The following is a 12,065-nucleotide window of genomic DNA, read 5'->3' as shown; positions in this document are numbered from 1 at the left end:
TACGCCCCAACCACAGATGCTGAAGAAGCTGAAGTAGAGCAGTTCTATGAGGATCTGCAGCACCTACTGGACAACACGCCTAAAAGAGACGTTATTTTCGTCACAGGAGACTTCAGCAATTCATGCAGCGAGAATTGCCAGATGTACAAACTGGGTTTAGAAAAGGCAGAGGAACTAGGGACCAAATTGCCAATATCTGCTGGATAATGAAAAAAGCCAGGGAGTTTCAGAAAAACACCTATTTCTGTTTTATTGACTATTCTAAAGCCTTTGACTGTGTGGACCATAAAAAATCGGGGCAAGTTCTTAGCGGTATGGGGATACCAAGTCATCTTGTCTGCCTCCTGAAGAATCTGTATAACGACCAAATAGCAACAGTAAGAACAGACCACGGAACAACGGACTGGTTTAAGATTGGTAAAGGAGTACGGCAGGGCTGTATACTCTCACCCTACCTATTCAACTTGTATGCAGAACACATCATGCGACATGCTGGGCTTGAGGAATCCAAGGCTGGAGTTAAAATCGCTGGAAGAAACATTAACAATCTCAGATATGCAGATGATACCACTTTGATGGCTGAAAGCGAAGAGGAACTGAGGAGTCTTATGATGATGAAGGTGAAAGGAGAAAGTGCAAAAGCTGGCTTGCAGCTAAACCTCAAAAAAACCAAGATGATGGCAACCAGCTTGATCGATAACTGGCAAATAGAGGGAGAAAATGTAGAAGCAGTGGAAGACTTTTTATTTCTAGGTGTGAAGATTACTGCAGATGCTGACTGCAGTCAGGAAATCAGAAGACGTTTAATCCTTGGGAAAAGAGCAATGACAAATCTCGATAAAATAGTTAAGAGCAGAGACATCACACTGACAACAAAGGTCCACATAGTTAAAGCAATGGTATTCCCAGTAGTAACATATGGCTGTGAGAGCTGGACCATAAGGAAGGCTGAGCGAAGGAAGATCGATGCTTTTGAACTGTGGTGTTGGAGGAAAATCCTGAGAGTGCCTTGGACTGCCAGAAGATCAAAGCAGTCCATCCTCCAGGAAATAAAGCCAGACTGCTCACTGGAGGGAATGATATTAAAGGCAAAACTGAAATCCTTTGGCCACACAATGAGAAGACAGGACACCCTGGAGAAGATGCTGATGCTAGGGAGAGTGGAGGGCAAAAGGAAGAGGGGCCGACCAAGGGCAAGGTGGATGGATGATATTCTAGAGGTGACGGACTCATCCCTGAGGGAGCTGGGGGTGTTTGCGACCGACAGGAAACTCTGGCGTGGGCTGGTCCATGAAGTCACGAAGAGTCGGAAGCGACTGAACGAATAAAGAACAACAAACCTGACTACACAGGCAGCATATGTTCCATCTGGGAAAGGCAAATGCTCTGGACATCATGAATCAAATCTGAGTATCCAGTAGGAGAGCCTTAAAGTTCTTCAGTACTCCCTTAGCTCTTTCCACCATGAGGCCTAGCAACCAAACATTCGTCTCTTCACAGAAGTAGTGCTTCTAGGTATCTTGATTTCCCCTGCTGGTTGGAATCCTACACCATCTCCTACCAGAATGCACAGAACCTACAGGGTAACTGAGTTTGAACTCAGCTTTCATCAGAACATTGGACTGCTCACTGGTTTCTCAACCCTTTGCACTTTAAGAAATTATCAGCAAAGAGAAGATACCTCTTGATCTACCTCTTTTGCTCTACCATCTTGGCTAACTCTCTGGTTCATTGGCAAAGCTCCTGCCTTGCATACAGAGAGTTCCAGGTTCAAATCCCAACATGTCCAAATAGGGTTGGAGAAACTGCAAACAATTATTGTTAGTCAGCAGCTACAATCCTGGACAAGATGGAACTAATGTCTGGTTTGCTTTAAGGCATTGCTGTATGCTTTGTAACTTGCTATGTTGCCCTCAACCCAGGTTTGTCAGAGAAAGGCTAAAGCAAGTGCGACAGCAGAAATTCCAGATGATGAAATATGGAACCAGCTTAGTGATAGAACATGTAGTAGGGTGGCATAGATGTTCTGATTTCAAATATAATTTATGTGCTAAATCTTAAACCCTCGTTAACTCAACACAATTGTTATGTTCACAAATAGTGCAATGGCCAAACAATATATAATGCAATGCAATGCAACAGCCTGGTTCCCACAAGATGCTAAGAAAGTAGTTGGGTTCCTACAACATGTGAAATAACAAGCTATCCAACGTTATGTGAACTCAGTCAAAATGTATGCATAATAAAAACAAGCTGTCTTCCCCTGACATCTGAGAGACTTTGCTGATCAAAAAAGCTTCACCAGAAAAGGCACTGAAGAGTACTTTTCCAAATGAGCTAGGCTCTCTGCTCATGGAAGAACAAAAGCAGGCATGTGGGAAGAAATCCATAATCTACCCTTTTTTAAATATCAGACCATGCTCTACTTTGCTCTACAAGCGGGAAATTCAGTGTGCTGCAGTAGCTTAGTCCTAACAGTTAGAATGAATGAGCAGAGACCTGGAATGGCCTACCTGCATAATAATGGGGTTGCTGAAAACTACCCTTTTGGTTTATTGCTCCAGATGCTGCTTTGCTCTAGCAATGAGTGGAAGGAAGAAAAGTGCCTGGAGTAAAGGGAGTGAGAAGTAGGAGTCTGCTCTGTACTTTGCAATAGCTGCTGTTACTATTTTGGCTTTGCTTTTTGTTGAATGTTGCTTTTGTTTTAGCCTGTGGCTACAGTAAATAGGCCTGAGTTGAACGAAGTCATACGCTGGAGGAACTTGACCCCACTGTGCTAGCAAATTAGCACTCCACCAGGTGGGACTGTACCATGAGGCTTGAAGAGTGTTTGAGTCAGCTCCGAGTCTCTGCCAGAACAGATGCAAGAACGTCTCTTAACTGGAGCAAGTTTTAGCAGCCAGGAAACATCACTGCTTCTTTTCCTGGAAGGTGCACACTCATGTTTATATTTGGCCAAAATGTTTAAATAGCTTCGGTTACTATCAGTCCTGAGATATTGAGGATACAGCTGATAGGAATAACTATACAAAATTCAACATCAGCATGGACTCACTCTGAATTAACCCAAACCTAGTTCATGCATGATACTAAACCAGGAATTTTAATCATGGTTTGACCAAGGTTTGTTATATAAACCATACTAGCGTAGTTGACCCATCATGCTAAGCCACAATGGTGGCTTCAAACATCATACTCAGCCATAAACAAGCCAACCACATTATGATTGGTGGTATTTGTGAATTAGGACACATCATGCTATTGGGTTACATATGCAAATTGTTACCTGCATTGCATGATCTGAAACTTGCCAATTTTAAAAAAATAACCCTTATAGATCTCTGCCTTCCAAAACCCTCAAAGGAGGGTTAGCATCAGAGCACACCAAGTTCCTTTATACCAAGTTGGGCTACTTGTCTTTTTAGCTCAGCAAAGGCTACTTGGGAGCTACAGTATATTCATCTACCTCAATTAATCTACATCATTCACATCATTTATTACCTGATCCTTATGAAACTGGAGAAACCAAGGGCTTAAACTCAGATTTTCTGCATAAAAGACACATTCTATATCATAGTTTTAAAAACATGAACCACAATAGCTGTTAAAAAGCTACTTCAGTCTATCCACACAGAAGCACGCTATGCCTCCCCCCTGCCCTGCTGCAGTTTCTAATTCTCTAAAGTGGAGTTTAGAGAGAGGGGTCATTTCTACATATCTTGCATATCAAAGGGCCAAGACTCAAATTAGACAGAGTCTGGGTATCTTGTTTTTTTTTGTAGAAACCCCACTTTCTACATGCTCTTAGCAATGCAGGGTTTCCAAGACTGCAGCGCTTCCTGAACTGACCGGGCAACTAAACATGTCAAACAATGACATGGTCATTACACAAATCAGCCTCTGATGGGATCCTAGTGCTGCTATTAGCAGGAAGGGTATTTTGGCTATGAAAAAGGAAGAATCTGGCCATCTCCTACTTTTCCAAAAGCGATATGGATTTTTTGCTTGGGAAGAATAGATGGCAGACTTTGTTTTTGCTATTCTTCCCTGCATCACCGGTCCATTAGAATGAAAAGCCCAAATCTACCTGCAGCAAAATTCTTCTAACATTCCTGGCCTTGGCAGATACAGCTAGTAAGGTACAAAGTAAGTTACTCCGTCTTGCTGTTACCCTTTTACTCATCCTGGAGCTTCTTTCAATAGAAATGCAGTTCACAGAAACAAGACATTTCCATCATTGTTGCTAAAACTGAGCTTGCTTTCTTTATCACTCTCAAAACTGAAAAGGCTGGATTTTTCCTGCCAAAACAGGAACCACATTTCCAATAGGGTCTAAAGAGAGAGAGAAACATATAATCCAAAAAAAAAAAAAAAACCTGGGGGAAAAGATAAAACTGATTTTAATTACCTTCAGAACTATACAGGGATTTGCTCTGGTGTACATTATAATTCCGTTGCTTTGCAGAGTCCGCAGACGGAGAGCCAATTTGAATTCTTCGTTCTTGCTATTTTCAGAAACCCGGTATTTGATGTAACTATTCCCAGCAAAGCTAAGGGAAGTGTGTCCTGAAATAACCATTTAGAAAACAGATTACAGTGTTTTATTTTGTGCCTTCCAAAACCAAACACTGGAGATTATCCTATCCCTTACCAGGGGGGAACAGAAAGTTAATTAAGGAAGATGCATGGTTAACAAGGCTGATAAGGAAGAATCTTAAAAACAAACCACAACTTTGACAGCTTAAAAACCTGTCCCTGTGGTATCCATACCTTATGCTAACGAAGATTAATGAACTAATAAGGCAGGAACTGTTCTTTCTTAGTAAGAATTATTGCTGTGCATAAAACGATGCTAATCTGTTTGTGGTGAATGAACAAGACCATACGTAAAATATATTTTTTTTATCATTTTTGTATTCTTGTGGTGGTCCAGCATCATCTGCAGGCCCTTGTTGTTTTTATCAGAATGACAAAAGCCATGTTGTGCTGATTGCTCCGTCCTCTTTTGATGTGCATCTGACATTGTGATGCGCATCAAAATGGGCAGGGCCTGCGTTGCAACACTGTGGCCCTGCTTCCTGCTGACTCCCCGAGTATACCATTGTGGTAGGCTAGTACAACTTGTGGCTCATCAAATCAGGCACAGCTTATTGCCCAGATGCCATAACCTACGAATACTTCCCCAACCCACTTGGTTTTTGCAGTTACAAATAATAATGAAACTGGGATATTTTGTGAAGTCTTGGGTAAGTCACTGAGAGTCCTGACCCAATGCAGGACTCTCAGTGATGCAAGCAAAGGGATTGATCAGTATATCACTGTAGCACAGCATTTCTCAACCTTGGCAACTTGAAGATGTGTGGACCTCAACTCCCAGAATTCCAGCATGGAAGCAAAATAACATGGCTGGCTGGGGAATTCTGGAAGTTGAAGTCCACACATCTTCAAGTTGCCAAGGTTGAGAAATGGTCCATTAGATTTCCATCTGGCTCATTGCGGTCTAGTATTTTTTCTTTTAAAATATGTCATTAAAGTTTTAAAAAATTACAATTACCATTTCTTGGAAAGCCTTAGTTATTAGTTTGTAATGATGTATATAAGCTAAATAGCAACAGAACTACAGAACTGTATTAGTATGGTATGAAAGCTATAGATTTTAAAAAAGAAATCTATTATACAAAAAGAGATATGAAATGAGGAAAAATAAGGAAAGAAAAACAATTCCCCCAGAATTTTTTTTAAAAAGCAAAATCATGAAATACTAAACACTCAAAATAAAGGAAAAAAATATGAAGAAGAATCTTCTCTTTCTCTCTCTGGCTGTTAAAACTGTCTATCATCAGTTTCAATGTGCTGATTCAATTTTAAACAACGAATTGAACTTAGACCATATGGAAACATTGCCTCCCTTGTGATGCAAAGCTAAATCAAAGGGTAAGAGCTGACACATTTCATTAAGCCAGCCTTTAGAAGGGTCTAGTATTTTGAACCACTTACTTAACTATCTCCAGGTTACGAGCTCTACCACATGGCCTCACACAAGAGACCTCTTTAGCAGCTGGACAGTTTCATCTCAAGTCCAACTCAAATAGCCCCATCCATTCTACCCATTTCCTTCTTTTTTTTCCCTCCTAAGAATGTATGTATGTATGTATGTATGTATGTATGTATGTAACAGCCTCGTGTGGCACAGGGTGGTAGGTGGCGGTACTGCAACCGAAAACTCTCCCCACAACCTGAGTTCGATCCCAGCGGAAGCCGGATTCTTGGGTAGCCGGCTCAGGTCGACTCAGCCTTCCATCCTTCCGAGGTCGGTAAAACGAGCACCCAGCTTGCTGGGGAAGGTGACGACTGGGGAGGGCAATGGCAAACCACCCCGCTATAGTCTGCCAGGAAAATGTCGCGAAAGCCGCATCCCCCCAAAGGGTCAGACATGACTTGGTGCTTCCACAGGGGACCTTTCACCTTTCACCATGTATGTATATGTATTTATATACAGTAGCCACCCATCTCACAAGAAGTGGCTCTGGTCAGTGTACAAAACAATGTTTTTTTTAAAAAACCATACATATATAAAACAAGCATTTAAAAAATATAAAAAGTCAACATTAGAAAATTAGAAGTTACTTAAAATTAAAACATGTACAAACCCCAGGCAGAGAGAGAATGAGTATGTCCACCTCAAAGTGGAGCCATCTAAACATGCATCCAGTTCTCTGGGACTCCAAGGCCTGGTGGCATAACCAGGTCTTCAGGGGTTTCCAGAACATCAAGAATTACTAATACACTTCTCTGTTCCAGGAATTTTTTATTTCTGAAAAATAATGAAACTATTTTTTTCTTTTATTATTATATTTATTGCCATCTTAGACAGTTAGGACAAAAGTTTCAATTTTTTTGCAAAGACAGTTTTCAGTATTTTGGTAACCATTGTTACCAGTTACAGAATTATCAGTCCAAGCTTCCCTAAATATAATATAAAGAAATAAAAGGCCATAAAATACCTGATTCTTCCCCAAGAACCAGGCAAGGATGGGGATGAGCCAGAGAGTATGGCCTATGGGTTATCATGACACCATTGTGGGAAGGTTATGAAGTGTTTTTATGGCGACTTTTCATTGACTTTCTTGTAAGCTGCCTGGGATTACTGCATATGATAGGCGGCCATATAAATCTTCTAGACAAATAATGGGCCATTTTGAGATGTTGAGCTGAAGAGGGCTTAGAAGGAAAGATTGACAGGGCTTAAAGACCTGAGCAAAATGATACAGCATCAGACAAATAGTCTACCTGAACATTCTCCAAGCTTCCCAGGTGGACACTGACAGATGAACAGTCTCTGGTTGATTTCGTAGCCTACACACTGCATGTCTCCTGGGCAAGGCTTTTCTGTGCAAGGATCATTAGAACCTGGACACAATCCTCCTGTTGTATACACAAGAAGGAAAGAAACAGACCCACTTTATTCACAGACAAAGTAATGTGAGACGTCAATTAACTTTTCCCTTACGTGATCCTCAGACCAGACAAAAGCATGATTTGAGTCCTCTGAAGACATGAGCAGCCTCTAAAGGCAGCAAAGGCTGGGACAGTGGAAAAGCTTAAAACAGGGCACTTCCCTCCCCACCCACATTCATCTTAGCTGACTCCCCATCATCAATTTGAATTGAACCTGACATCTAGGCTACTTTGGAGTTCCCACAGCAGGAAAACACACAACAAAAAAGCAACCATCAAAATGCAGTTAAAATAACAGAACCTAAATCTAAATAAAAGAACTGATAAATATATAAATTAAAGGGCAGGGGCCTGAAAATACAGCTAGAGCCTATACGATTGAATGGAAGATGCCAGGTAAATATGTCAATAAATAAGGTTTGTAAATTGCAAGTTCCTACCGGAAAGTTTTTCTCTCCGGTAACTAACTGCCTAACCTAAGGAGGTGGATATAGGTGGAGGAAGGCCTCTGAAGAAAAATAAAACTTAAGTGGTGGCTGGTTGATGTGGGGGAGTTCGTGCCTTCAGATTTCTGGCCTGGAAGAACCTGATAGCCCTTACTTCCTATGCAACAATTCTAGGCTGGTGTAAACACCTCATTGCCCAATATGTATGTCATGATTCAGACCCAACTCAGGAAGCTTCCTGGTGTCTTTCTTTCCCCTCTCTTCAGACCTATGCACTCCTCCCCCTTACTTCTCCTTCCTTCCCTTCCATCTCTACTGAGCTCATTCCTGTCTCCTTCCCTTACCAGAGTTTTCTTATGGAGCTATATTTGAACAAAAGCTTTCTGCAGTCTTGACAAGTTGGAACCAGAGCCCTTCTATCAAGGGCTGAGCAAAAATGAAAAGGTCAGTTTTGCGTGTGTGAATTCAGCAAAACAGAGATCTTTCAGGAAGGTGCATGATTAGAGCCCAAGGTGAACTTCCTCCCTAATATGGCTCTTCCTTTAATAAAAAGAGTGAAAGACTATTTCCGGACTTCCTTCTAAACAATCTTAAAGTCTGAATCAGTGTATGAATGAATGGTAGCTCAACGGCTTGACAGCACTGTGACCTCTGATTGGATGCAGCAATCAAAATGCAATTAAAATAACAGAACCTAAATCTAAATAAAAGAACCGATAAATATTTAAATTAAAGGGCAGGAGCCTGAAAACATAGCTAGAGCCTATACGATTGAATGGAAGATGCCAGGTAAATATGTCAGTAAAAATGGTTTGTAAATTGCAAGTTCCTACTGGAAAGTTTTGCTCTCTGGTAAAATTAGTGAAGAGATTTGAGAAAATAATTTGAGAGAATAAGTGGACAGGATGGAAGAGTGAAGAAGAGTGGAAAAGATGAGAAAATGTGTTTCAATGGGACATTTTGTGGGGTTCATCCTTGTAACAAGATAGTAATTACAAATCTAGGTAGTATTTCAAAATGTTTTTTTTTAATGACCAAAAGGACAGTGAAAAAAGGATGACTTTTAAATTTAGCGAGAACCCAGGAGAGAATTATAGTATAGCTGCAAAGGAGGTATCATGTGGAGTCAATTTTTAAACCAGATTTGACTGCCATAAAAAATCCAAGGAAAATTATCCTTGGTCAATGCTTCATATAGGTTCAAGCAGTTTTATTATTTATTTATTTAAATTTATTGGCCGCCCAACTCCAGTGGGCAGCATACAAAACTAGGAAAAAACCATAAAAGCTGAAAACATAAAATCAGAAAGACAGTCCAGATTGAGATAATCTGATAAACAGCAAAATCAACAAAACAAAACAGAGGCCTCAAACAAATCATAAACGTTAACCCCATGCCTGGAACCAAAGCCATTTTATTAATTTACAAAATTTTACTAGTTTTCCCCAAAGCCATCCAGATCAACATGCTGAGCATGTGCAGCTCAGAAGGGGATTGCACTATTTTCATTCATTTTGATCAAAATTAGATGAAAATGAGGAACACCGTGAATATGACTCAGTCAAGGGTGCAACAGCTTTTAAACTTTTTGACCAACAAAGCTAAATGCAGTCATTTGTATCTTGCTCCTTGCTATGAGTTTGACAAAGCTTCTGATTTTGCCTAGTAAACTCCTGTATGGTGGGTCACAATTGGGGTTAAAATCAAGGACAGGCACTACGTTCTAACTTAGGTGCCCAGATGCCTGCAGAAGTTGCCACCAAGCTACAATTTTTAATGCTACAAGAAATGAACATGCTTTAGTACACCTAGAGTAATAACAGAAAGTGTATTTTAAATTAATTTAATTAGTTTACATTTAAATTAAAGCAGATTTCGTGTCTGCTCTGAGCCTCTCATGCCTGTATCCTAAAGCAGACTTTTTAGAGTATGCTACAAAAGGGCCAAGCTTGGTCTGAAACTCTTCTTTAGGGGAACTAAAAGAAAACTGGAGAATTAAAAAATCTGGATAAATATTGCAAATGGTATCCCTAACACTGCATATAACTGAAGGGGAGGGATGGGATAGGACAATGAATAGGTCTCAATGCCACATCACTGGCTGCTGTTCTCAGAAAAAGGAAATTCACCACCATAACACTCCAAGATTTAAAGAAATTTGTACTACGCATACAGTGAGCATATTTTCTTGGAAAAAAAGAAAGAAGAACCCTGAAAAAGGGGGAAATCTGAAAGAGATTCATAAGAATATATTTTTTAATGTTTATAACTTTGTTTTACAAAGAGCAAAACCAAGTAAAACTTTACAAAAACGCATATTCTAGTAAAATTTCTAAAATCAAACAGTAAATGTAAATTTATTTTAAAAAGGCAATTCAATGTGAAAGACTGTGTATTAAGTGTTGCAATTTGTAGTGTTAATTTGTACGGTCAAAGTTAAATGACCAGAATAAAGGACAAAAGTGAAAAATAAATCAATCTAAAGGACAGCTTTTTGAAATAAAGGACTGTCCTTTATAATACAGGATGGATGGTCACCGTAACTATGCTGGGAGATGGATTAGATCAATGGCTGCTGCTTTGAGAATCTTTACCAACTGAATTCAATTTGGACACAGTCTGAGCTACTGAGTTAATGCTGAAATGTTCGCCTACCATATGACCTCCACAGCCATGCAAACACATGGTATCAAACTTCCCAATTCTTGAAGCGAAGGAACTCAGGGGAAATGAGTGCATGCAAAGGCCAAGTTCTACTCATGTGCTGCTTCTGGGTCTCCTAGACTGGCTCAAAGATTAAGTGCAAATTAAGAAAGAGGGAGAAAAGTCCCTGAGCAATAGAAGTATTTGCGTCTGTCAACTTGCATCTAGAGCAAAATGGGCAGGGAGAACATCAGAGCATAAAGGAAATGGTAGGTAGACAAGGTTTGCCTTGTCATTGCATTACATTAATGTTTTACACTATCACTCACACCTACAGGAATCCCATGTCTTCAGAGATCCTTCTCCATGTCCCTCTGCAATCAACATGGTTAGTCAAGAGTCCTTTTGGTAGAGGCCTCCTGGCTGTGGCAGTGTCTCCTGGGGAGGTTACAACAGAGCTAGTGTCGAATTTCATTTGGATTGTTTTCAAGGCAAGCTGATCTAATTTATACTGCCAGGACTAATATTTATTTTACCACTTACAGACTGCCACACTCCCAGACAGGTCCCATCAGTTTACAAAATGTCATCTTATGGAACTCAGAAGTGTGCTTTTTCAATCAACCTTCCTGCTCTCAGGAACAGCAGTCCCTCAAGGTCTGCATGGCCCAGCCCCAGCTGTCCTTCAGGAAGGCCATAAAACTGGCTCTTCCAGCAGGCCCCAGATCATGGGGTTTCATAAACCTGCTAGTATAATATGATTGTTTTAATTGTTTAAATACTCGTTGGACAGTTGTTTGCTATTTGATTCTTTTTCTACTGTAGTGTTTTCATCTTGTCCTGTGTGCTGCCTTGAGGCATTTCATCATTAACCTTACAAATCCAAATTATGAATGAATGAATGAATGACAAGGACTTGGTGCCTTAGACATGTGGAGAGCATCAGGATGGGGAAAGGTGCCCAGTTTCTTCAGTAGAGAGAGTCAATTAACTTTAAAATAAACGAGTACTATAAAACTCATTTATAGTAATCAGATGCTGTTCTATAAAAGATGCTGAAAATTCATGTGGCTTCTCCAATGGGTGTTTTTTGCTGGAGAGTGGCAAAAAAGTTGCAAAATGTGATCACGGGATGCTGCAAGCGGTCATAAATGTGAGCCGGTTGCCAAGCACCTGAAATGCAATCATGGGACTGCAGGGGGGGTGATGTTTTGTGAAATTTGGAAGTGCTTTACATGCTGTAAAGTACCCATTCTGAGGCCGTCATAACTTCGGACCACTGTTAAACGAATGGTCGTAAGTTGAGGACTACCTGTACACCCACTACACTTTTAACTGGTGGTCCTGTTTAAAAATGGAAGTTCATTGGCTGACTTTGGATCAATATCTCTCATCCCAATCAAGTTTACAGGTTTGGTGTTGTCAAGATAAAATGGGAGGGGGGAGGATTCACAGAGAAACAGCAACATAGGAATGTCAAGGTAAAGTCTTCTTTGAATGAAACTCAACTCTTAGTG

The 12,065-nt window shown here is 40.4% G+C and overlaps 1 protein-coding gene across 1 annotated transcript in view; it reads right to left on the bottom strand.

Moving 5' to 3' along the window:
- LOC134499267 (protocadherin Fat 3-like) overlaps window positions 1–12,065 on the bottom strand; it is a 65,247-nt gene that overhangs the window by 28,801 nt on the left and 24,381 nt on the right. Inside the window, exons 6-7 of the mRNA XM_063305918.1 lie at window positions 7,291–7,425; window positions 4,409–4,566 (exon numbers count right to left, since the gene is read on the bottom strand). Coding sequence (XP_063161988.1) covers window positions 4,409–4,566; window positions 7,291–7,425 — 293 coding nt within the window. The remainder of the gene's footprint in view (window positions 1–4,408; window positions 4,567–7,290; window positions 7,426–12,065) is intronic.

This window comes from Candoia aspera, chromosome 5, assembly GCF_035149785.1.
Source record: "Candoia aspera isolate rCanAsp1 chromosome 5, rCanAsp1.hap2, whole genome shotgun sequence".
Taxonomy (NCBI): domain Eukaryota; kingdom Metazoa; phylum Chordata; class Lepidosauria; order Squamata; family Boidae; genus Candoia; species Candoia aspera.
Note: the sequence above shows the minus strand (reverse complement) of the source record. Positions and strands in the feature narration are given on the sequence as shown.